This window comes from Mustelus asterias, chromosome 19, assembly GCF_964213995.1.
Source record: "Mustelus asterias chromosome 19, sMusAst1.hap1.1, whole genome shotgun sequence".
Lineage (NCBI taxonomy): Eukaryota > Metazoa > Chordata > Chondrichthyes > Carcharhiniformes > Triakidae > Mustelus > Mustelus asterias.
In genome coordinates, this window is record NC_135819.1 from 46,855,478 (window position 1) to 46,882,933 (window position 27,456).

General features: G+C 38.8%; 2 protein-coding genes across 21 annotated transcripts in view; one reads left to right on the plus strand and one right to left on the minus strand.

The window, feature by feature from the left end:
• Window positions 1-22,642, plus strand: part of hbp1 (HMG-box transcription factor 1) — a 54,190-nt gene extending 31,548 nt beyond the window's left edge. For 13 of the 20 annotated variants that reach the window (XM_078235494.1, XM_078235487.1, XM_078235492.1 and 10 more), the window contains 2 exons: window positions 16,274-16,415; window positions 18,620-19,547. In XM_078235494.1, the coding sequence (XP_078091620.1) occupies window positions 16,274-16,415; window positions 18,620-18,637 (160 nt within the window). In that variant the 3' untranslated portion in view covers window positions 18,638-19,547. Of the gene's footprint in view, window positions 1-16,273; window positions 16,416-18,619; window positions 19,548-21,919 lie in introns of those variants that run through there. The other 7 variants (XR_013500171.1, XR_013500172.1, XR_013500175.1 and 4 more) reach the window with 3 other exon arrangements.
• The window catches only part of cog5 (component of oligomeric golgi complex 5), a 99,914-nt gene continuing 91,823 nt past the window's right edge, over window positions 19,366-27,456 (minus strand). Inside the window, exons 19-22 of the mRNA XM_078235486.1 lie at window positions 26,055-26,131; window positions 23,655-23,781; window positions 22,225-22,304; window positions 19,366-21,199 (exon numbers count right to left, since the gene is read on the minus strand). Coding sequence (XP_078091612.1) covers window positions 21,085-21,199; window positions 22,225-22,304; window positions 23,655-23,781; window positions 26,055-26,131 — 399 coding nt within the window. The 3' untranslated portion in view covers window positions 19,366-21,084. The remainder of the gene's footprint in view (window positions 21,200-22,224; window positions 22,305-23,654; window positions 23,782-26,054; window positions 26,132-27,456) is intronic.

Consider the following 27,456-nt stretch of genomic DNA (forward strand, 5'->3'; position numbering starts at 1 on the left):
CCATTCAGTTCAGTGTTATTTTCCTTCTGAATCAACCGTCTGGCAAATATTGGAATCTTTCAGGGTCAAGTAACCTACACACAGTGCCTTTCATGTCCACACAATTAACATCCTCAATCCTCCGATCCATGAAGAATTGCTGCCTTTTGACCTTGTGCATTATCCGGTTGTGTTTCATTGACATTCATTGTGAAAGGTTTAGCATCAGAGTAACACATTTGCACCACTGCTTTTCAAAAAGTTGAATGCTCTGAGGGCTTCTTAATATTGCTAACGAGCAATAAATGAACAACCTTAAATGTGTTGAACTTCGATGGCATTGCTTGGATTTGTAGATGTACTGTCAGGACACAAGTGCCATGATTGCAACCACTAAGCCAGTCCCAATTGCCTGCATTTGGCCCATATCCCTCTATACCCACCATACCCATGTAACTGTCTAAATGCTTTTTAAAAGACAAAATTATACCTGCCACTTCTACTACTTCTGGCAGCTTGTTCCAGACACTCACCATCCTCTGTGTGGAAAAAATTGCCCCTCTGGACCCTTTTGTATCTCTCCCCTCTCACTTTAAACCTATGCCTGCTAGTTTTAGACTCCCCTACCTTTGGGAAAAGATGTTGACTATCTAGCTGATCTATGCCCCTCATTATTTTATAGACCTCTATAAGATCACCCCTAAGTCTCCTACTCTCCAGGGAAAATATGACGCAGTCTATCCAGCCTCTCCTTATAACTCAAACCATCAAGTCTCGGTAGCATGCTAGTAAATCTTTTCTGCATTCTTTCGAGTTTAATAATATACTTTCTGTAATAGGGTAACCAGAACTGTGCGCGGTATGCCAAGTGTGCCCTTACCAATGTCTTGTACAACTTCTTCAAGACGTCCCAACTCCTGCATTCCATGTTCTGACCAATAAAACCAAGCATGCCGAATGCCTTATTCACCACTCTGTTCACTTGTGACGCCACTTTCAAGGAGCTATGAACCTGTACCCCTAAATCTGTTTGTTCTACAACTCTCGCCAATGCCCTCAAACTAAAGTTAAAGTTTATTTATTAGTCACAAGTAAGGCTTACTTTAATGCTGCAATGAAGTTGCTGTGAAATTCCCCTAGTCGCCACAGTCCGGCACCTGTTCATGTCAATGCACCTAACCAGCACATCTTTCAGAATGTGGGAGGAAACCGGAGCACCCGGAGGAAATCCACGCAGACATGGGGAGAAGGTGCAAACTCCGCACAGACTGTGACCCAAGTCGGGAATCGACCCTGGGTCCCTGGCGCTGTGAAGTAGCAGTGCTAACCACTGTGCTATCGTGCTGCCCCTACCATTAACTGAGTAAGTCCTGCCCTGGTTTGATATTCCAAAATGCATCACCTCGGGCAGTTATCTAAATTAAACTCCATCTGCCATTCATCAGCCCACTGACCCAGTTGATCAAGATTGTGTTACAATCCTAGATAACCTTCTTCATTGTCCACTATGCCACCACTCTTGTTATCTGCAAACTTACTCACCATGCCTCCTAAATTCTCATCCATATCATTAATATAAATGACAAATAACAGTGGACCCAGCACCGATCCCTGAGGCACACCACTGGTTGCAAGCCTCTACAACCACTCCCTGTCCTCTGTCATCAAGCCAATTTTGTATCCAATTGGCTACTTTACGTGGATCCCGTGAGATTTAACCTTGTGCAACAACCTACCATGCGGGTACCATGTCAAAGGCTTTGCTAAAGTCCATGTAGACAACATCAACTGCACTGCCCTCATCTACCTTCTTAGTTATCCCTTCAAGAAACTGAATCAAATTTGTGAGACATTTTCCACTCTCAAAGCCATTCTGACTGTCCCTAATCAGTCCTTGCCTCTCTAAGTGCCTGTAGATCCTGTCTCAGAATATCTTCTACAATTTACCCACTACAGATGTTTGGCTCACCAGCCTTTAGTTCCCAATGTGAGACCAAAAATCAGATTCGCAGATTGCTGTCTTCCTAGCCGTTTTGCTGGTGAGAACAGCTCTGGGCAGGGGGATGCTCAGCAGGGGGTGGGGGGAGGGATGAGGGGGAGTTCTGCAAGGGGATGGTTGTACAGGCAGGGGGATGAGCAGCGGAGGGGGTTGTGATGGGGTGGGGGAGGGCATGTCGGGGGTCTGCGAAGGGAGACGTTGGGAGCGTCCTGATGCGGGCAACCCATGTTGGTGTGGGGCTGACAATTCCATCAATGATTAGGACGTGCAGTGGAGGTCGGGTGCCTTACTCGGAGCGCTCTGTAGCTGGCTTCACCATCATACTTGGGTTCTGTTCTTCTCTCTCTCTCTCTCTCTCCCCCCCCCCCCCCCCCCTGCCCCCAACCAATGTAAAGTTCCCACCTGTCAGAAAAATTGACTTAGTGCTGGAAGATTGCAGTGCTGAGGTCGCCCAAAAGACCGGCATGGCATACTCTCATTTTCACGCTGTTTTGACACTTAGAATTTTTTGGAGAACATTCTGCCCCACTTCTCCTCTCGTACAGTATAAAGTTGTTCTCCCAACACGTATTCTTGTAAATGTCCTGATGAGTGCAAGACGAAAAGCTTCGACGACATGTCTTTGTTCAACAATACAGAAGTACTTGGTGAATCTATTCAAGATCTTGGGGCATATTGATTATGATGGGGTGCTAGTTTCCATTATAAGGCCAGCAATTCAGTGTTGAGTGTCAATATTGAAACCTCTCTCGCATCTGTTTTGCTTTTTCATCGTTCGGAGTATAAATTCAGGAAGTGCTTACTATTTCCCAATGTAAATGTATAAAAATTCCAGCCTGGAATCTTTGCATGACTGTGTATTTAATGACATTTAGTTTCAAGCTATCATGGTCATTATCCTTCTCGTGCTATAGTTTGCAGTTCACAATCTTGTAATTTTGCGGGGAAACCCAATTGTAACACTCTCTTTGGGCTCTAGCTTTGAGCAGCTCCTAGATGGAAGACATTTTGAGATTGCTTCAGTGATTGTGAACAGACAAGCATTACCTATTTTATAGGTGAACGAATTAACTTATTTTAGGGAGGGAATGGTGCAGGGGGCAGGGATTCCGGTTCCTGGACCATTGGGACCTCTTTAGGGGCAGGTGTGACCTGTATACTAAAAACGGGTGGCACTTGAATCCCAGGGGGACCAATATCCTGGCAGGAAGGTTGGCTAAGGCTACTGGGGAGAGTTTAAACTAGATAGGTTGGGGGGAGGGGATCAAAGTGACGTGACTGAGAGTGAGGAAGGTAGCTCGCAAACAGAGAAGGGTTATAGGCAGTGCAAGAGGGCAGGTGGACTGGGAACAGAGAAGGGGAGAGGTCAGACCATAGGATTGAGATGTGTCTACTCTAATGCCAGGAATATAGTGAATAAACAACTCGCTAAAGGAGGAGAGGGCTTGGGAGATGTTAGTAGCGCTTCAACAAACCGGGTCCAGATAAAGGCTGGCATAAAGACACTGCCTGAATGCACGAAGCATTCGAAACAAAGTAAATGGCACAAATCCATACAAATGAATATGATCTAGTGTCCATCACAGAAACGTGGTTGCAGGGTGACCGGGACTGGGAACTGAATATGCAGGGTTATCAGGCATTTAGGAAGGATAGACGGGTAGAAAAAGGAGGTGGGGTAGCTTTGTTAATAAAGGATAATATCAGGACGGTAGTGAGAGACGACATAGGCTGTAAGGAGCAAAACGTGGAATCGTTGTGGGTGGAGATGAGGAATAGTAGGGGGAGAAAGACACTGGTAGGCGTGGTCTATAGGCCCCCAAATAATAACTTCGAGGTGGGGAGGGCTATAAACAAGCAAATAATGGATGCGTGCAAAAGTGGAACGGCAATAATCATGGGGGATTTTAACCTACATATTTGGTCGACTCAAATTGGACGTGGAGGGCTTGAGGAAGAGTTCTTGGAATGCTGTCGGGATTGTTTCATTGAACAGTATGTTACAGAACCTACGAGAGAGCGAGCTATCTTGGATCTGGTTCTGTGCAATGAGACAGGTAGGATTAAGGATCTTCTTGTGAAGGATCCTCTTGGGATGAGTGATCATAATATGGTGGAATTTCTGATACAGATGGAGGGTGAGAAAGTAGGGTCCCAAACCAGTGTCCTCTGCTTGAACAGAGGGGAGTACGATAGGATGAGGGTGGAATTGGCTAATGTAGACTGGGCGAGCAGACTGGTAGGTAGGACAGCTGAGGAACAGTGGAGGATTTTTAAGGAGATTTTTTAAAGTACTCAGCAAAAATATATTCCGGTGATAAAGAAGGACTGTAAGAAAAAGTATAACCGGACGTGGATAACGAAGGAAATAAAGGAGAGTATTAAAATAAAATCAGATGCGTAAAGAGTGGCCAAAAATAGTGGAGAATTAGTGGATTGGGAAAGCTTTAAAGAAAAACAAAGAACGACTAAGAAAGAGATTAAGAAAGGAAAGATAGATTATGAAACTAAACTAGCTCAAAATATAAAAAATGATAGTAAAAGTTTTTACAAGTATATAAAAAGGAATAGAGTGGCTAGAGTGAATGTTGGACCCTTGGAAGATGAGAGGGGGGATTTAATAGTGGAAAACGAGGAAATGGCTGAGACTTTAAATAAGTTCTTTGTGTCGGTCTTCACGGTGGAAGACACAAATAGTTTGCCGAATATTAGAGATCGAGAGTTGGTGGGAGGGGAGGTCCTTAATACAATTACTGTTACTAAGGAGGTGGTGCTTGGTAGACTAATAGGACTGAAGGTAGACAAGTCCCCGGGCCCGGATGGAATGCATCCCAGGGTACTGAAAGAAATGGCTGAGGTAATAGCAGATGCGTTAGTAGTAATTTATCAAAATTCGCTGGACTCTGGGGTAGTGCCGGCTGACTGGAAAACAGCTACTGTTACGCCGCTGTTTAAAAAAGGAAGTAGACAAAAGGCGGGTAACTACAGGCCGGTTAGCTTAACGTCCGTAGTTGGGAAGATGCTAGAGTCCATTATTAAAGAGGAAATAACAGAGCACCTGAATAAGAATGGTTCGATCAAGCAGACGCAGCATGGATTCATGAAGGGAAAGTCGTGTTTGAGGAATCTACTGGACTTTTATGAAGATGTCACTAGTGCGGTTGACAGAGGGGAACCGGTGGATGTGGTGTTTTTAGATTTCCAGAAGGCGTTCGATAAGGTGCCTCACAAAAGGTTGCTGCAGAAGATTGGGGTACACGGAGTTAGGAGTAAGGTGTTGGCGTGGATTGGGGATTGGCTATCTAACAGGAAGCAGAGAGTTGGGATAAATGGGATTGAGGGCTATAGATAGGCCTAGAGGTGGGGATGTGATCGGCGCAACTTGTGGGCCGAAGGGCCTGTTTGTGCTGTGGCTTTTAAAAAAAAAAAATGGATGCTTTTCTGGTTGGCAGTTGGTGACCAGTGGCGTGCCGCAGGGATCGGTGCTGGGGCCTCAATTGTTTACCATTTACATAGATGATCTGGAGGAGGGGACTGAATGTAGGGTATTCAAGTTTGCTGATGACACAAAGGTGAGTGGGAAAGCGAATTGCGTGGAGGACGCGGAAAGTCTGCAGAGAGATTTGGATAGGCTGAGCGAGTGGGCGAGGATCTGGCAGATGGAATATAACGTTAGCAAATGTGAGGTTATCCACTTTGGAAGAAATAATAGTAAATTGGAATATTATTTAAATGGAGAAAAATTACATCGTGCGACTGTGCAGAGGGACCTGGGGGTCCTTGTGCACGAATCGCAAAAACTCAGTCTGCAGGTGCAGCAGGTGATCAAGAAGGCGAATGGAATGTTGGCCTTTATCGCGAGGGGGATAGAATATAAAAGCAGGGAGGTCTTGCTGCAACTGTACAAGGCACTGGTGAGGCCGCAACTGGAGTACTGTGTGCAGTTTTGGTCCCCTTATTTGCGAAAGGATATATTGGCTTTGGAGGGAGTGCAGAGAAGGTTCACCAGGTTGATACCGGAGATGAGGGGTGTAGCTTATGAGGAGAGATTAAACAGATTGGGTCTGTACTCGTTGGAGTTTAGAAGGATGAGGGGTGATCTTATAGAGACATATAAGATAATGAAGGGGCTGGATAGGGTAGAGGTGGAGAGATTCTTTCCACTTAGAAGGGAAACCAGAACTAGAGGGCACAGCCTCAAAATAAGGGGGGGCCGGTTCAGAACAGAGTTGAGGGGGAACTTCTTCTCTCAGAGGGTAGTGAATCTCTGGAATTCTCTGCCCATTGAAGTGGTGGAGGCTTCCTCGTTGAATATGTTTAAATCACGGGTAGATAGTTTTCTGATCGATAAGGGAATTAGGGGATATGGGGAGCAGGCGGGTAAGTGGAACTGATTCGCTTCAGATCAGCCATGATCTTGTTGAATGGTGGGGCAGGCTCGAAGGGCCAGATGGCCTACTCCTGCTCCTATTTCTTATGTTCTTTCGGCAAGACCATTGGTCTATCTAGTATCTTCATCTGTTACCTTTATTTTCTGCTTGTTTTCTGTATATCATCATTTATAAAGAAATTTAACCACAATTTTTTTCAGGTACTATTAGGACAGGATTTCTCTTTATTTTTTAGACCTTTGAAGCAGGTGTATCATAGTTTTTAGTTTTTGTAAGCCACACATGCATGGATGGTGGAGCCTGGACAGATGCAGATAAAGGGTAATCTCCGGCTATTAGTTTGGAAATGTCTCCATTTGCTGATGTGAATGGTTCTTGAATGTTCTGCTTTATGAGTCAACAGCACTAAGATCATATCTAAAGGGCCATAATATTCAGATTGGAAAAAACAGTAAATAAATTTAAGCTCAGTAGTCTGTGTTGCCAGGATTTGGGTGGCCTAAATTGCTAGAACTTTGCAACCTCTGCACTGTTCGGTATCTCTGCCCTAATGTTTACCAGTTCAACCATTTGCACTGCAGCCTGTTTCACATATTGATCAGTTTAGTTTTTTCTTGTCCTGAATATATACTTCCACTTTGTGGAACTCTAGTCATAACAGAATTCTGTACTTAATCCACCCCTTCATATAATCTCAGAAACTTCTACTATATCACCCCTTTATTTCTTTTAAAGAAATAAATGTCTTGGTATGAACAATTTTCCAATTAGAAACAAAGAACTGACACAAGCTTCTCGTTAGGCTTACAGCAGCCCACAGTTTTTGTGAGCTTTTGAACGATGTTTTGTTGTCATCAGACATTTGATCCAGTGCAAGTGTTTCCAGCTAATTAGATTGCATGGCTGGGTTAACATTCTTCAGAGTTGAAAGCAGGAATATAAATAAGATTTCACAGTTGGAAAATTACATTTTCAATGCTAGATAGTTGTTTGGCAGTATTTACCACACTGTTTAAAAATTCACTTGGACCTGAATGCAAAAGTTTGAACTTTTCTTGATGTGTTTAATGGGTAGGTACAACTTCAAACCCGTACATGGATTTCAGTGCCAAGTCTGTCAGTGGTGGAACATAGCTTTAAAGAGCAGGACAAATATGTTGGAACCTATAGATTTCTGCATTTATCTGAATGCCCCGACTCTGAAATTTGCTGTCCAATTTACTCCATAATAATGCTGAGTGCTGTTAGTCTCACTGTTATTAAGCAGTGGTCAAGTAGAGAAATAAATGATCTCTGCTTTCACAGTAGATGGAGAATGTAACCGTAGTTGATTCCTTTTTCATACAAACTGTGAAGGAATGCTTAGGTCTTTATATTGCTCTAGTCATGGATAGCCATCCCTTAAAAAGAATTATTCAGTGTCCTAATTGTTTTTTTTTGTGACGTTGACTGCTCTCTTATCTAGGAGACCATTGATCCTTATGCTCCATTCTTTGCTAACAAGACTTTTCTCCTCGCTGAATAAGTTTTTGCATGTTAAGTGACATCTCTATTCTGGAGAATTCTGGGAATGAGCAACTAGAACATTTTATTTTCAGCTACAACCGAATAGAAAGCAAAAACTTTAATCATAAGAGATGAAACCAAATCTGTGTGTATTTATACAATAGGATGTTTTCCACTCTAAATGATGGTATTAATTTCATCACTTTGCTGAATTCTCCTATAACATGATAATCCTTTTAGATTTCAGACCAAACCCAATGTCACTGTGACCTCTTTATATTGGAACTATATGCTTTTCTTTATAATCCAAAATCATTGGCTGATCATGTCTCTAATTCATCAATGAAATATTCCAAGAACTTTTTCCTGTTGTGCTACTCAAAATGTATGCTAAGCATCTCTACTTTATACTAAACTACATTTTCTGTTCTTCAGTCAAAAATCCAGCATATCCATGTCCTTTTGAACTTGTGTAAACTGCTCTTTATCATTTGACTCTGCTGCCATTTTGATATCATCTGCAAATTTAGAGATCTTTTGAAATTACTTCAGTCTTACTTACATTAGCAATCGCAGTTATACATAAATTCTCAGTCATGCAATACATGACTAACTGTTGAATTCCAATCTGATATGTTCGCGTTGTCTAGGACATGTACTTCTTTTCAACCACCCATTTTTCAATCCAATTCATGACACTCTATACCTTATATTAAGGGTTCCTGATTAAATCATCTTTAGCTGTAAGTTACAGCAACGTCTTCATCAAATCTTAAGTCATAAGCAGTATTTTGCAAGTATCAGGAACCCATTTATAGGAAAATGTGGTCCAGTGGTCTTTGGAATCTAGATCATCAATTACATATATTCAGATTGCAATTGTTTCCCAATTTTGAAGACTTGGTACTAGTTTATGTTGCATGGCGTTGTGACTCCAGTTAGTGTTACTACTGGACAAATCCGATCCCAGGATGGAATCTGGCTTGATAGATCCTAACTTTTATTTATTTTGTTTAGAGATGTGGATAAGCAGAATCACAGGATTGTTGATTAACTTTTAACAAAACAACAAAACATTTAGTAAACAAGAAAAGGCGAACTATAATACACTACTCCTTCAGCCCAGCTATTCCTTTTCGGATATATACAGAATCATAAGGATAACACAAGTTACAAAATCTGTCTTGTACTCTAATATTCTCACTAAGTACACAGTCCATGTAAACCAATGGGCAAACTGTGGTCAGACACACCACACTCTGAAACTAAGTGTCAGATGCCACCCAATGCAACAACTGCAGATTTCTCATCAAATCCCCCCCAGATGCTTGTCACACTGAGCCAACTGGTCTCACTGGAACTCTCGAAGGACTCCCTTTGGAATCTCTCCCACACAATGCTTTCTCTTGGAAAGCTTCACCAAGAATCCACTTCAGGAGATCAACCTCTCCTCTGCCCTGAATCAGCACATACATTCAAGCTTCCATGCAATCTCAATTGCCCAGCCATGGCAACAGAACACCACTGCTTCACAGGCTGTATAAAGGTGTCACCAAACTTTTGATCATTTCAGATTTCTGGCTTTTCACCTCGCTGACTTTAAGTCTGGTTCCTGCAGTTCTCTCTTTAGTCCAAAGCTCTCTTTCTGCTTTGTACTTGAATTCTCTTAACCAGGACCATGTGCAACTTCCTATTCTTTGTTCATTTGACTTAACTGTCTTTCTGAGACATTCTTTTGTCCTCACTTCTGGTTTCTGGGATTTTTCTCTCTTTTGGTAAATCTGCTCTCTGCAGGTCTGTGCCTTGTGTCCAGTTTCTTCTGGCACTCGCTTATAACTAACTCAAAAGTTCTTTCTGTTCCAGGATGGCCCCTGATTGCTAAGCAACAGCCTAGGTTTCCTTTAAACCCTGTTTATTTCCATGTTGTAAACTCTCATCACCATACAGGCATTTGAACCAACCTGAAGTCATTAGTTCTTTCAAATATTGAAACACAAAATTATACTTACTTAAAGCTAGGCTTCTTTTCTAATACAAATTATTTAAAACTACCCCTGTTTCCTGACAATGGCTAAGTGATATAACCAACAAAGGAAAGTAGTTTGTACATTAGTCCTCTCCAGATAATTGATGCTATTGTCTCAATACCTGTTGAGTGGACAATCCCATTCTGGCTCCTTGGGTTCAGATAATTGTGTATCCCCACAATTGGACTCTTTATTTGGAAGTCATAGCCTTCCTTTTCTATGTTTCCCAGGAAATGGTCCTATCTAAGTAGTAGGGAATTTCACTAAAGAGCTGTGTTCTCAAAACTGTTTGCATTCTTTTGGACAGATTCTGTTTTATTGATTTTTTTAAAAACTTGCATTTATGTATCACCTTTCATGATCTTGGGACATCCCAAAATGTTTTACAGCTAATTAAGTACTTTTGAAGTATAGTTACTGTTGTAATATTGACACTATTAAGAAGTAATTCTCAGCCCTTAACAGAAATAAGACTAGTTGTTGAATTTTATTTCGAAGTGCACTCCCAAACTCATCCTATTGGCATCTCAGCTAAGTGGTTGGATTTATCATTCTTCTCTAGACAACTTGCATCGTGAAACAAGATTTACTATTTTTGTTATCAGAAAGCAAAAAATCACCAATAAAGGCTAAAATAATTGCTTACATTTATGTATCATTTTTCATATAGAACATCTCAGAACACTTTACAAGAAAAGAAATGAACACTGACAAGTTGAGGAAGTATTTGAGGGAATGGACAATAATGTACAGATATATTTTGAGGAGGCTATTGAAATTAAGGAGGTAGCAAGGCAGACAGCTTTTGCAAAATAATTCCAGACAGCAGAAGCAAAGTGAGTGAAGAATCACTCTATTGGCGTGACCATAAACAAGCAGTAGATTTGAGGTAAAGGAGTGAATAGCTATGTCGCTGTAGTAGAATGCTTTGATAAGCTTGAGTTGAGTGAAAGGATTTAAAACTAGAAGAAGGATTTTGCAGGGTTACGCAACAAGGGTGGACCTTGGCAAAATGGCTGTGTGGAACTTCGTGTGGGAGAGAACTTCTGTTGTAGGCTTTCAAATTAACTGGACTTAAGAATGGTGACCTCCGAAAGGCTGGGAAGGAGAGCATTTGAGCAATCAATTTTTTAAGCATTTGGTTTTGACATTGGTGATCTAATAATCTTTCATTATGTTAATCTAAGTTATCAGTTTCTTAAATTAGGTAGGAACTAGTTTTGATTGTGAAAGATTAATGTACCTTTTTTTGCATTGGAAGTGACAAAGAGTAGAAATGCTCAAAATCCGTATGTCCTGAGAAAATTGCAGCAGTACATTTATAGTTGGTAATAGGAATGTTGTGTGAAAGACTGTGAAGGAAAGATTTTTTTAAGATTCAGTAAAAGATTGGTTTTCAGCTGAATTGTTATGTGGTTATCTGTTGGAAACTAACTTTTCTACATGTAAGCTTTATCTTTATTTGAAAAAATTGTGACTTTAAAGAGTAGTTAAATATGTTGTTTGTAAGAAATGCAGCAATACATTGTTCCGTCCATGGTGGCTGATTGTTTCTAGTCTGCACTTAATGGGATCTCTTTTTAAAAAATAAAATTGACTTGTGTATTAACCCACTATAACTTCTAGTAATAGTTCTTCAAATTGCATATGTAATCAATAAAGCACATTATTGGCAAATCTTAAGGTTTGAATAAAAACTCAACAGCCAATTTACACTCAACGTGGTCCTTTAAACAGCAGTGAAATTAAGAACGAAATCTTCTGTTTAATGTGTTGGTTGAGGCATGCATGTTGCATGCTGAACAATGAAAGAGCTCCCATACTCTTTTCAAATATTGAAATTTTTTACTTCCACCTGAGGGGCCTGATGGGACCTTGGTTTAATGTCTCATTCAAAGAACATGTCCAATCATGCCTACTGTCTTTGCAGATGCCATACTGCAATGCCAGTTGTGGCCATGTACTCAAGTTTCTAGAGCAGGACAAACACATGATTCTGAGGTGAGTGTGCTACCACTGAGCCAAGGCAGACATCTAAGTTATATGATGGGGAAGCAATAAAAAAAAAGTGCTTAGAATTCACCAAATAATTTCTCAACAGAAATTGAACAGATTAGACAAAATATTTGATATGATGCTAGTTAATCCTATCTGGGTTTTTCCCCAGTTCAGAAGCAATAAGACAGGAGTATACAAATGAACATCCCGCAAGGCGCAATGAGGTGATTTTACGTATTCCCTATAGAAAATTTACAACACAAACCAGTCAGTGTTCATGCTCTGTAATTTTGCATTTATTGTGTGATCATAGACCATACTCTACATCCTTTGGGACTAATCTGCAATGCAAACAAAAGACCTTCATAATAGTAACATTATATATTTATCAGCATCTACTATAAACTTCAAAAGCTGTGAAAAATATAGAGTCAATTAACAATTACTGATGTTCACAGCCAAGTTTGATAATGCAACTTGTCCAATTTGGCTTGTGTTCATGAAACATTATTGCAAGGGACAGCTACCACGTTTCTTCACAATATTTACAAGGTGATTGGTAAGTACTATTAATGTAAGAAGTTCGGTTGCACACAGTTCAGTATAGAGAGAATACCAGACATGCTCAGGGGAGAGAGGAAGGTAGGGTTTATGTTTCAGGTTGATAGCCTTTCTTCACCCTGTTTGGCATTGCGTCCACGTGGGCAGTGGTTGAAGGAACAGCCTGGAGTTTTTCCATTCTTCAAATAATGCTCAGTTTCCACTTACTATAATTCAATCAAGCTTTCCCTGCCAGTTGTAAACAGTTATTTGTCGGTGGGGGGTGGGTTTGGAGGTGAGGTGGATAATGTTTAAGAACGGTTTTGGATCAAAATGGTGCATCCTTTTTATATGTCATCGAAGTATGAGACCATATGCCACATCATCTGTCTGTATCAGGCTCAGCATGTGATTCCTCCCGAAAGCGTCAAGCTGTCCTGTACTCCTATATGTGGAAAATCCATAAATTTCTACAAGAAGAACTACAAACCTAAATAGGTCATCTATCTTGATATAATAAACTCAGTCATTCTGACATTAGGCCCTTGAGCTTCTAACTTGCTTAAACAAATCACACCAGATATGTCCAGCTTTTGAACCATTTATATGGAACTTCTGGCACAATTCTTGCCACACCACCAGAGGTCATCAGCGAACCATTTTCACAAGCTACTGCTGTAGTATTTAACTTATTGGGCTTTTTCTTTGCTTGCACTGTTGAATTATTAAACAATTCTAGTATTGTAACTGTTGGTTAGTGGCTTGAAATAATATCGTCCATTTGTCATCAGCAAATAATAGATACCTGAGAAATTAGAATGTTGGTGTTGAGGGTTCAGATAACTTGAGCAATAAGAATGAAGGTTGAGTTGAAATGATTGATTTCTGCAGTTTAGATTCACAGAATAGCCTTTTTTTTTTCTTTGGTTATCTATTTTTAATGAAATACATTGTTTTTGTTTTGCATTCAGGGATACAAGCTTCTATCAGTTACTTTATCTTGCTGTAGTGCTTGGGTTCTTTGAAGATGACTTGCGTAATAAGTATTAGTACATTCTGATAGATTAGCAAATCCAATTCTATATACCACCAGTCTATTTCCTGGTAATCAGTAATTGAGTGCCACTCAAACAAATTCATGGTAATTGTTAGTTATTAATCATTTTATTAGTGTTGGGGTACAGGACTATATTGATCTCTCTTCTCCCCCCCCCCCCCCCCCCCCACACGCACACACACAATTCAAATACGTTTGACCCAGAGTGAAATGAAGTTATGTTGTAAAGAATGTTATGCCTTTTTATAAGAGATTCATTTTTAGTCTGTAATTCAATTTGTGGTGTAGATTTCTCGAGATTTGCTTTGATACTATTTGAACCTTTCAATGAGGTGCTACTTTTTACTCGGTACATATTACAGTATTAAACCATGACAAAACTGCCTGAATTTTAGTCAGCTCAGATATGCGGGTGCTGAAATTTTAGCTTTGGGATAGTTGAATCTGGAGCTGACACAGGCACAGTTGATAGTTTGACAGTCCATTTGGTGGAGGGAGGCATTGCCACGGAGGTGGACGTATGCAGCCTTTGTCATAGAATCCCTGCAGTGCAGAGGGAGGCCATTTGGCCCATTGAGCCTGCACCGACAACAATCCGACCCAGGCCATATCCCCACAACCCCATGCATACACCCCACTAATCTCCCTGATGCTAAGGGGCAATTTAGCATGGCCAATCTATCTAACCTGCACATCTTTAGACTGTGGGAGGAAACCGGAGGTGACCCATGCAGACACGGGGAGAACATGCAAACTCCACATCGGTAGTCACCCGAGGCTGGGAATTGAAGTCGGGTCCCTGGCGCTGTGAGGCAGCAGTGCTAACCATTGTGCCACCATGCTGTCCCTTTTCAAAGGCTCCAGACAGGATGAGGGATTGTACGTCAGAGCCACAAAACCACTTATGAATTTGCTTGGGGCTGAGTGTGTTTTGGCAGAAATACGAACTTGATCAGAGAGATTGAAATAGAGTTGTGAGAAAGGTGGACATGGATTTGGGAGATGGCACATTAAAGAAGATTTCTGAAGAAGTCATATTGGACTTGAGACATGGACTCTGTTTTTCTCTCTCTACAGATGTTGCCAGATCTGCTGGGTTTATCCAACATTTTCTGTTTTTATTTTAGATTGCCAGCATCCACAGTATTTTAATTTGAAGACAAATAATTTTGGAAAGTAAACCATGGCTGGAGAGGGGGCAGTTGTTTGGCAGTTAGATTTTACAATGATATATTCATCAGTCTGGGTAATCTACTGATATGATGTGGGGAACCTGTTGCATTTTCATTACATCAGCAGTTGGAAGCAAGATTGCTTTTTCCAACAAGTGATGGGAGAATAATTGTAACAGCCATTTGAACAGCTGGACTTGCCCAAATATTTTCTGTTGGTATGGTTCATGGTGAGCTTTCAGGGTGCACTGACTTATTGGTATTAATAGCAGTCATAGACCAAAAGTGATTGGATATTCGGGCATAAATTACTGCAGGGTGAGATTTGTCCTGTCCCAGCTGAAGTTGCAGTGCTGTGGAGTAGTGCAGTATTAATTTAACAAAAGTATTAGAACAGGTTTAAATATAACCCAGCAAAATGAGTTGAAAGGCTAGCAATTGATGGATTTTTAAAATGTGTTCCTCAGGTTAGAAATCATTGTTTTAACACTTGAGTTAGTACTCTAAACATACAATAATGGTCTTAAGCAATGCCAAACCTAAAAATTGTAAAAGTGCTTTTTGATGGTTACAGTAAACACTGCTTGTCTAAGTAAAATTAAGTGCCACAATGTAAGCTGTCAGTGCGTAAAGAATTATTTACATGAAGAATATCATTATTTCCTGGAATATTGATAGTTTAGTGATAATAGAAACAAAAATGATCAGATTTTGTGTTTAATATAAGACAAATATTATCAATTAGATATTTGCAGAATGTTAGGGACCAGATCAGAAACTTCTAACGTGTATTATGAAGTTAACCTACACCCCAACCTTATTTTGATATTGGCATTAGTGTGAGCATCAGATGTTTTGCTCCAGGTGACATTCTATTGACCCATTAGGAATCTTCTATTAAAGCAAACTTTATTTAACAACACGGTTAAAATATAACAAAAAGAATTAACATAACTTTTACCAATTGAAATACTTGAACATGACCAGGTATAATTTTTAACTACTAGCCATTTCTATAGTTCCAATTTGAGCAATATCCCCACAGACATAAATCCCTCTTCAGAATCAGTTAGCACAAAACATATAGGCTTATGTTGGTCCTGGACATCCAATCTTCTAACACCTCAAGACAGAAATCTAGAAAGACACCTGTCTTTTGACTCCAATACAGCAGCTTCCAGCGAAAGATCAATCTTCAAACAGCAGAACTTCAGAAGAAGAGGCCTATTTTCTGGCAGGTCCCAGACTCCAAATACTTCTCAAAGATCCCAAGCAGCAACAGAGCTTGTCTCTCTCTCTGAGCCTAACCCCACCCAGTCACATGATTTTCCTGTCAATCAACCTAATTAAACCCAACTTGGAAAAACCCCCAAGGGAAAACACTAAAATAACAACACTGCATTAGCCCAGATTAAAACAATTGTATTCAATTATGCTTCTTCAACATCAACATGTGGGCTGCTGGTTATAGACAAAGTGGCACTGTATAAATATAACTGACTAAAAAAAAATCCTGCACAAGGAACAAGACATAAATACATTTCTTAAAGGCACAGTATCATCACACTGAATGATATGCCCATTTATATATGTATGCATTGCAGGGCCATCAGTGTAATTTTAGGTGACAAGTGGAAAATGATGAAAAACGAAGAGAGGAGAATTTACACATTGGAAGCCAAGGCTCTGGCAGAGGAACAAAAACGCCTTAATCCAGACTGCTGGAAAAGGAAACGGAGCAACTCTGTGAGTATTTATGTTTTACTTCATTTCAAAAAGGCAACCAATAATATTTGAACTTTTGGAGATAATGGTAGGGAAAGGTATATCGAAACTAATGGTCAGCATCCTACGTGAACTCAAGTGCTGAAGCATAAAAAAAATTGGAAATCTAAATGTTGCCACTGAAGTCATTTTTGTAGATGTTTAAGGTGATTAAGCTAACTGTTTAATTCATCACGACTGATGTTTAATTTTGAATACCTTGTTTTCTAGTGGAGATGATTCATCTTAACTAACTTAATCAGATAACATTTCCTTTTGAGAGTTGATGAGTTAAACATTCTAGAACCTAAGCATTTGGGCTTAAGGGTCTGCTCAAGGCACTGTCATCTGTGTCCCTCAAAATCTTGCCACTGTCAAAGTTTCCCTAAGATTCTGTTACAATGTAGGACAGAGTAACATGAAGAGGCAATTTTAATACATTGTTTTGTTGAAGCTCTGGATCTTCAGTGTGAATAAATAGTTTTGACAAAAGGGATCAGAAGATCCTCCTCCTCTTTCTCCCTATACCCTTGGTGAGGGTAGAACTTTAAAAAAAAAAATATTCATTTTCTTCTGAGGCCTTGCAACAACTGTTCTTGAACCATCTACAGTAAGATGTGCAAAATTGGCTAAGTGACTATTTGGTGTCTGCTTTTAACTCTTCCTTGTGGTGAAGAACTTGGTTTCTACACTAGCATTGTTGAGATTATTAATTCAGTAACATAGCAAACTTTGACCACAAAGTCACATCTGACTTGCGCGGTGTTAGGTATTAGAACTCCAAGATGCATTACAGCATGACTAAGTGGAAAAACTAATTTTAAAAATCCCATTTAATTAAATTCCAGCATACAAACACTCCCTCCAGTACCTTGCTGTTTAGATGTTTATACAGCCATGCCTAGATGCTTTTAGTCAAGGGTATCATATTTATCTCGAGCATTGATGATGTACCCGGGTCTCTCACTATTTCATTTTACAACTTCACTAAGACCCCTGGCTAATTATCCTTCCACAGCAAAGATGATTAGGGTGGCCTGTTTCCCAGGCTGTAGCAGTTACAGCTGTTGGCAGCTGTCAAGAAGTATGTATGCTTTCAGTATCCAAGTCATTTTTTTTTCTCTTGCTTAACAACAATAGAGTCCAAGCATTGATCCCTGTAGGAATCCACTCAGTATCTTTCTCTGTCTGATACTCTGTTTTGTTCTAGTTTCAAAAGCTCCCAGATGCCTGTGGCTTTTAATTAAGTGTTCCATATGGCAACAGAATTTAATGACAAATGTCTGTATTTAGCAGGTTGTTTGAATATGTGGGAACCTTTGTGCTTTCATCTTGATTTGCATTTTTTGTTTGCATAAACATTGTAAAATACTGCAGTTATCAGTAACACCCTGTATCTTACTATGTTGTTTTGGTAAATCTAATAATTTTCAACTCACTACTGGTTGTCAATTTGCCACCACCAGTAAGTTCAGATGCTGCTTCATAAAACATATGGGTTCACAACTGGCAAGTTACTGAGCAGACTTGCTCCTACCTAAGTAAACGGATTTATAATGTTCAGCAGTCTGCAACTAGTACCCAATATTTATTAAACTATATGCTGCATGATAGGCAGTATTTTTTCCATAAATGACAATTCCTGTTTAGGTGTTTGAAAGTGGCAAGACATCCTGAGAGAATGCTTAGCAGAGTATATGGGATCTTGGGCTTCATAAACAGAGATATTGAGTACAAAAGCAGGAAAGTTATGCAGAATCTTTATAATGCTCTGTTGAAACCCCTATTTTATTCCCTTCTGTTTTGTCTGCCTCTTTAAATCATTCTCTACCTTAAGCAGCCCATTAGCAATGTTACTAAAACAATGCTGGGTAGATTTATCAGATTAGCATTGCTAGGATAGACCCTATATGACTGCAATGCATACTGAGCATTGATAAGTGGTCCCCCTATGACTTTTTCTTTAATTTAATGGGTGGGGTGAATATGCTGACCTTGTTTATATTTCCCTCAAATTGCTCCCGTAGAAGGTGGTTTGTACTTGGAACAGTAATTTGTAAAAGTTCACCCCTCTATTAATGCATATTGTTTCCTAAGTTAGCTTTAAGTCTGCATTATAAAAATGGTTTTTCACTTTGATAATTAAACCTACCAAATATTGATTTTGTTTTATTTTAAAAACACAGGGTTCGCAGCAGCAGTAACCAGAAGCGATTGAAACCCACTTTATCCTCGACTTTCACCATTTGGAATGAATTTTAGAAAACTGGATGCAAGTGAGCAAAAGACTCCGTGTATCTATCTTTCAGTTTTAATTTGAGATTTATTTTGTGTGATAAATCTATATTTAGACAATTGTAATAAAATAAGTATAGTTTGCTTTTTATATAAATGGCTGATATTGAGTGTTGTAAATCAAAGCATTTAATCTTTCTGACTTTCCTAAAACTATTGCATATTGTAAATGGCCATAATACTTGTTCTTCCAAAGTTCAGTCAAAGGTTATTTCAGGTAAATATAGCTTTTAGGCTTGAAAACTTTGTACTAAAAATCCTGTGGTGCTAAGGTAAGGGAGGAAAAAGTAGGTATATAAAGATGTCTATTTTTAAGATTGTAAATGGGTAAAGTTTAAAATTCTGTATAACTGCTGTTGTATCATGATTTGTATCACTCACTATATTGCACAATTTTAATTCAATTAACTTTATTTGCAAACGGTGGGGGACTTAGTATATGTAGCAGGGATACTCCCAAATTTACTTTGTGGTGTTTTAGCCAACTAAAGTTGCCATAAAACTCGAGGCTTGTATTCAGAAATTGGGGCACAACAAGCACTTGGGCCACAATTGTGCTAAAAACTATTGCACTTTAATGTTTCTTGCAACATTATGAAAAGCGAGCACATGAAAATGACTCATGCAATGTGACATTCTCATGGAATGGCATTTATGTCACGCAGTGTTGATATTACAGTCACTGATCAACATTTATGCAACTGCTTTAACTCAAGTAAATTTATGTCTTTATACAGGCTGTTGTCCCACAGGAACTCTTGCACAAAAATACAAACTATTTTTATTGTATTCAAGTTTAAATAAATTTGTAAAGTTAAATGTCTGGTTGTTCTTCTTCTTAAAGCTGTTCAGACTGTGGTTGATAGTTTTTACAGGAGGGTAAACTTCTATAATTTTGAATATGTACATTAAAAATTTTTGTTTCAAAATGCACAATAAAATGAGGTTAAGAGTTGAAGATTGGATTATCTACATTAGCTAGTTGAGACCACAACAGGCGCAAAATATTGAGATAAGACAATCCATGCTGAATGATTGTAACTACAAACTCAATAATAGAATATGTAGACAGCAGAGTGTAGAGACCCTCTCTTGCACATGTATCGAATTAAAGTAATGACATTTTAAAAAATGTTAGTTAAACTGATAGGTTGTCAGGCTGTCATACACAGTCTTAGCATTAATTTGACAGAATACATTAGAGAGGTCAGGTTATAGTTGAGAAGTTTAAAAACTGGACTAATGAAGTGTGGGGCTTCTTGGAGTAAATAGCAAACAGTTTAATGAATCAGTAGCAATGGACATAAATTTAGTATCAGAATAATAGTTCAATGGAATTTTTCATACAAATGCACACAAGTTCCTATTACAAGGAGAAGGAAGTGATATCCCTACACGTGGCAATGATTTTCAAAGCTCATTTGCTTTTCAGCTCTCCTACTTCAAAAACTAGGTTGTGCTATGTACTGACGGTTGAAAACGCAGAGCCTTATCTATCTTGGGCACCACCACGAGGCTGATTTTGTTTTAATTCATCCAGCCAATGCAACTAAAAGCACAATGGTTAAAACAAGCATTGTCTACTGAGCCCCGAATGATTTAAAAAATTACCAAAAATTCCTGTATTAATTGGTGTAAGGTGTAATATTGTTGAAAGAACAATATGTAGAAATCTGACAGTAAAACTCTTTAATAGGTGTTTACATAAAATACAATGTTATAAATTGCATCTCTTGCTTGCATTATATAATATTGTTTAGTGTTAAAACAATTACTGATTTTAAAGCTCATTCTATAATGTAAATTATCTGGCTAGCAACATCTTTACAGAGGAACTTGCTAATCAGTTTAAGCTAAGTTTATTAAACACTCTGTCAATGCAGATATATCAAACCGTTGTGAATATTTGTGCAGACCAACAAACCGGTTTTGCTAATTTTCCCCGATGCCTTCACCAATGAAAGTCAACATGACCAACGGTGATGAAATTAATAGATGGATGTTTGCTCAAATACAAAATCATGTAAAACATTTAATTGAGTGCTGATATCAAAGGGAAAGACATCCAGAAAAGTTACTCATCAATTACAAGAACACCTAAATAGTTTGCATTAATGATTGGATGAGATCATAAATTGAGGCCTTATCAACCCATACAGGAATGGAAAAGATTCTACGCCGTACTCAGAGGAGCAGTGTCCTGGACAACATTATTAATGAAGTCAGTTTATAACTTAGATTTTAGAAGGTAATAAACACAAAAGGCTCCTCCCATTAAATTAACATTAAACAGTTATCTAACCAATACCGACAGACAGTCCTGAGTACTAAAACATTTTTTGTTTCAGAAAAGCTTTCATTGTACGTTGACCATGGCTTTTTGGAGTAGTTGCAGCATTATTGGATATACTGGAGCAAATTCTTTTCCTTCTCTTGCTCGTACTGATTGAACATAAGCTTCGAGAGCACTCCTTTAAAAAAAATTTTAATTATATTTTAGGATTCTTAATATAACATGCAAACCTCACTAAAAATGCATACTAAATCTAATCAAAATGTGAGAGCCACACAGACCATGTCACATTTTTTATTGTTAATCAGTGCTGAGGTTTGTGGCAAGCTTGGTTGTGATATGTTGAAATGTGAAAAGGCAAACAAGATTTTCCCACTTTTCTTGACAGGAATAAGATGCGTTAGGTATGACTAACTCCTGGAAATTTTGGTGCAGGATGATAACATAATTGACAAAACAAATGAATAAGAGCAAATTTTTGACTACTGCAGAGTTCAAATATGAGGGAGAGAACAGGAAGGCCATCTGTTACAGATGGCAAGGGAAATGGAACAGAACTTACTCGTCCAAAGGGTGATAAGAGTTGTGCATTGAGTCATCAGACACTGAAAGAAGTTGTTTAGTCAAAGAAAACATTGCAGGGGCAACATTGTGAAATGGGGTCAAACTTGAAAAAGGGTTCAGAAGTAAAGAACCTTTTTTTTGAACCTATTCCCAACAAAAAAAATTAAGTAAATCTGCAGTTCTAAAAATTATATTGCAGCTGTGAAAAATATATTTTTTTCCTTCGATCTTGCCTTGTGGTAAGAGTGGAAGCATTTCCAGACGCTGATTTTGAATCAGCTGCCAAGAGGAGCGCAAGAGTATCATGACAATAACCCTCACCTCAATTTTCCAGCCTTCAAGTGTGAAATGCCTGACTTCCATCCAGAAACTCGTCACAAGGCAGCTGTGAGAGCCCACTACAACTATGTTCCAACATGTGCTAATGATCATAAAATGAAAACTGACCACCAACTTGAGCAATCTGATGCACTTCTGAGCTAATCCAAGTTTGAATGGTTAAAAAGCTGCACATCAGTTCTTTTAACTTCCTTAACATTATCTAAACTTGGCTATCTCTATAATGTAAGTGACTGATTTATTCATTTTTCAATAAGACATTCATACTGTTTACGCTAACAGTAATTGAAGAATTATTACCTTAGGAGAAGTAGTCGATCCTTTTCTGATGGATGATCATCAAGCCACTGAGAATACCGAGCTACAGACCACTCTGCCCTCTGTAATTAATTTCACACAGATGTTACCTAACTATAAAATACCCAGTGAAGTTACAGCAAAGAAAATACATTTTTACAAATATTTTAAAAATGATTAAAGAGGTAGAGGTAAAAAAATATATTCATACAGCTCTGGACACCTGATTAATCAGTTGAAAATAGAGAGGAGACTTGCATTCAGGCCTAAGCCTTTCATCATTTAGTGCTGCTACACCTATTAATTGGGCATGTTTTTCAACAGTGAGAAAATGCTCTGTCTCAGTTTCTAAAGTAGCTATCGACATTCAATCAGTTCATTTATTCAAAAATTGAGTAAAATATTAAATAAAGATGTTTAGAATAAGATCATTCACAGCCTTCCATAATTTTCTTTTACTTATTCGGCAATGATGAATTATCTACCATGCCAGGTCCTTATTCTTTGAAGTATGTTCTTCTACATAATCACAAATCAAACTGAGCTTGATTTATTCTTGAGAAAAATAGTTTAGCATACTGTATTGGTAAAATATATTGAAGACAGCAGTGCCAAATAAAACCCCAGAATCTGTGCCAGAACGGCAGCTGAAAGTTACAAACTGAGGTACCAAGTCAAAAATTAGGGTCTCTTCACGACCGGAGTGGATGCTTGCTCAAACCATGGTGTGTCAAAAATTCACCTCATTATAGGAGAAAAAAAAGGCATGTTTTGAAGAATGAAAGGTGACCTTATTGGGGGGCTTGAGAGATTGTTTCCCCTTGTGGGAGAGTCCAGGACCAGAGGGCATAATGTCAGTAAGGGCACAACCATTTAAAAGAGATGAGGAATTGTTTCAGAGGGTAAGTGAATCTTTGGAGTTCTTTACTGCAGAGGGCTATAGGGGCTGGGTTAAGTATGTTCAAGGCTGAGATGGACAGATTTTTAATCAGCAAAAGAATCAAGGCTTATTGGGATAAGGCAGAAAAGGAGTTGAGGATCATATCAGATCAGTCGTCTGCTTGGCAGAGCAGACTCAAAATGGGTCGAATGGCTTACTTCTGTCCCTACGTTTTATGGTCATTCATTATTATGCATCCATAATTTCATAACAGTGACATTAGTGCTAAGAACATGATCTTCCCACAATCAAACCAGGATCAACTCCAGTGAAATGGGTATGTACTTAATTAAGAATAAAGCATTTTATACTATGAATTACATCATGATAATAACAGCTTCGACAGAAAAAGAAAAGACAATTTGAAATAGAATTTGAATGCATCATCAGAAGTTTCACTATTGATATAGTTTAGTGCAACAATTAGGTTGATTACCCAGAAAGAAATAACAAAGCAATCAATTAGTTTTTAACCAGTCAGTTCATCAAATACCTGGTGTGGTGGCTTTAGGTCAGGTGGTGCTCTGGTGAACAGGAAATGAAGAATGGTGCTGTATGGGACAATATCCCCTACAGCTGGACTAGTAGAAATGTGCTCACTTGTCTGGAAGAGTAATGGTCTGTGAAGTACAAAACAAACTTGAGCAAAATGTGTAAAAAAAACTGCTCCGGATGAGATGGCAGAGGATTATTAAATTATTAGGAGAATTCCCATGATGTTACTTACAGGTAATCTGCGATCTTAGCAATGCTTTCTCATATCTGTCATTCTTTATACTAGTGGTTTCCAACCAGTGTGCCGTGAAAAGAATTCAAGATGATTCACTGCACATTCACTGTCATATTGGTACAGATGGAAGACTTTCAGCCCGTCAAATCCCCACTGGTTCTCTAGAGCAAACTGGTCAGTCCCACTCCCCTGCTATGGGTGGGATATTCCGGCCACGTTCACCCCCAGGTCAACAGACCTTTGCATGGTCCGTGTCCCGCCTGCTGCGATTCCACTCTCTGTCTCCATAGCCCTATGTATTTATTTCCCTCAACCACAACAAAGACAAGGGTTTTCCAGCATTTTCTGTCTTAACATCGCTTAAAATCCAAAGCTTTTGGAAATTATTATTCAGGACTAAATTAACAGTCACTTGGACAAATTTGGATTAATTAGGATCCACCGCAGATGTATTGACAAATGAGTTTTTTGCTGAAGTAACAGAGGGTTGATGTGGTACACATGAACTTCCAAAAGGCATCTGATGAAGTGCCACATAACAGACTTTCAGCGAAGTTGAAATCCATGGAATAAAAGGGACAACGCCAGCATGGATACAAAGTTGACTCAGTGACAAGAAATATAATAGTGGTAAATGGTTGGTTCCTCAGGGATCGGTATGTGGATTACTTTTTCTTAACCTGAACTATAGTGTCCAGGACATGTTTTCAAAATTTGCAGAAGATTTGTGAAGTAATGAGAAAAAGCAATGTAAAATAAAGGACACAATTCTAAAGGGGATGCAAGAGCAAAGGGAGTTTGTGCTATATGTACACAAACCATTGAAGGTGCAGGGCAGGGTGAGAAAGTGGTTAATAAAGCTTACAAGATCCTGGGCTTTATACAGAGAGGTATAGAGCACAAAAGCAAGGAAATTATGGTGAACCACTGGTTTGACCTGGAGTACTGTATCCAATTCTGGGCACCAACCATACTTTTGTGAAGATGTGGGAGAGGGTGCAGAAAAGATTTACAAATATGATTCCAAAAATGAGACATCGGCCAGGATTCTCCAGTCTCCCTGCTACTGCTGCCAGCAAGAGCTGAGAATTTGACGCTCAGCCAAATCTCCATTCACTGCAGCAGGATTGAAAAATCCCAACCATGAGCTAGGTGGGAGAATTCCATGAGAATAGATTGGTGAAGCTGGTGCTGTTCAGAGCAGAGCAGAGAGATTTGATGCATGTGTTCAAAATCACGAGGGATCTGGACAGAGTGGATAGGGAGAAACTTTTTTCACTGCCTGAAGGGTCAGGGAACCAGATGATACTAAGGTGATTGGCAAAAGAATAAGAGGTAATGAGGAAAAAATTTTTTTAAACAAAAAGTGATTTTGATCTGGAATGCACTGCCTGGGAGTGTGGTGGAGGCCATCTCAGTTGTGGATTTCAAAAGGGAATTAGATAATTACCTGAAGAGTAAAAAAAGGTAGGGGAATGGGATAAAAGAAAGGAGAATGGGGTCGGCTGAGCAGTTCTTAGAGAATCGGCATAGACATTACAGGTAAATTACCTCTTTCTGTGCTTCATGCTAGGATTCAAGAAATAATTGTCTCGGAACAGTCTAAGCCCATGAAGTATATAATTATGAAAAAAGCAAGTCGATATTTGCGATTATGGCATCTTATGGATAATATTCTAATTGCTAATCATGCCATCATTATGAAATGCATTCATTGGTTTTCACATAGTGAGCCGACAATAATATGAAAAGGCTGCAGGAAAGCATATTTATGATATGAAATATTCAATCCCAATTTACAATCAGAGGTATGAAATACTAATAAACTAATCAACATTTCTTTTATAAAGTAGAAGTAATACACATCCATTCAGATCTAAACATTCCCCTGAAAAACACCTTGAGCTGAATTAAAAGAGAAAATGCTGGAAAATCTCAGCAGGTGGTCTGGCAGCATCTGTAAGGAGAAAAGAGCTGACATTTCGAGTCCAGATAACCCTTTGTCAAAGCTTTGACAAAGGGTCATCTGGACTTGAAGCATCAGCTCTTTTCTCTCCTCACAGATACTGCCAGACCTGCTGAGCTTTTCCAACATTTTCTCTTTTGGTTTCAGATTCCAGCATCCGCAGTAATTTGCTTTTATTGAGCAGAATTAAGACTGACCTGAATGATCTCAGTAAACGGTAGGATTTTCCAAGGTCTGACACTCTTCGACAAAGAGGTGCCACTGCTAACTCCATCTGCAATATTGCAAGATATACTGTAAGTTCAAACAAAACATATTATTAAACTAAAACTTTCAACTAGGTTTTCTTATTCCTTTTGGAACGTACAAAAAAAAAATCGGGGAGTGTAACCTTCCTTTTTTCTCTCAAAAGACTGGATTGGATACAATTTACTTTGAATCTGATAAACTTGAGCAGAAAATTTAACATTTGTATAACAAACATAAAACATAGAAACTTCTTAACACAAGTATTAAGTTTGTGCACATTAACTTACAAATGTAGAAGAGTATAAGAAATATGTCATTCTCTGATAATTAGAAAATGATAGAATTTAATGTCTATATAAAAAACACATCATCATGCCAGCAAAAATAAAAATTGAGGATAAATATCACTGTACTATACATTTATATACAAATTACCAAAAAGAGTAAGGTAAGTACATTTCAAAATTCTAAACTATATATCTATCTAATCTTAACCTTCATAAACACAGGAGACCAGGAGACTGCATGGCCTCTTAAGCCTCTTCCATAATTAAATACTATTTAGGCTGATCTTCTGTCATATCACTTCCCATCCATTCCCTATAGCCCTAGAGTCTCTGAGAGAACAAAAGTCTGTCCATCTCAGCCTTAAATATACTCAACAATGGACCACCCACAACCCTCTAAATTCTAAAGATTTACAATCTATAGTGAAGAAGTTGTTCCTCATCTCAGTATTAAATGATTAATTCTTTATCCTGAGGCTGTGTCCCGTGTTCTAGATTCACCAGCCAGAGGAGCCAATTTAGCGAGTGAATGAGCAACAAATGCTGGCCTTGCTAGCGACATTCACATCCCATGAATGAATAATAAGAAACCATCAAGCCCCTTCAGAATCTTGTATGTTTCAGTGAGCTCATCTCCTAAATTTTCTAAACTCCAGTGAGTATCATAGAATTCCTACAGTGCAACAAGTCTACACTAATTCTCCCACAGAGCATTTTATCCAGGCCCTTCCACCCTATCCCCATACCCCCACAGATTTACCCCACTAATCCCCTTAACCTACACATCTTAGGACACTAAGGAGCAATTTAGCATGGCAAATCCAGCTAACCTGCACATCTTGGGAAACTCACACAGACACGGGGCAAACGTACAAATTCTCTAGCTCAACATAAACTTGATCAATTCTCAGAAACAAAGTTCTGACTCTTTCTAAAATGAACAACTTGTAAGATACCATGAGTTTAGAGCAGGCAAATGAGAGGTAGTTGATTTAATCTTTGGCTTAGGAAGGAACTAATTTTCACTGATTCACTCTATCAAAGTATTCTTGGAATTCTTGCT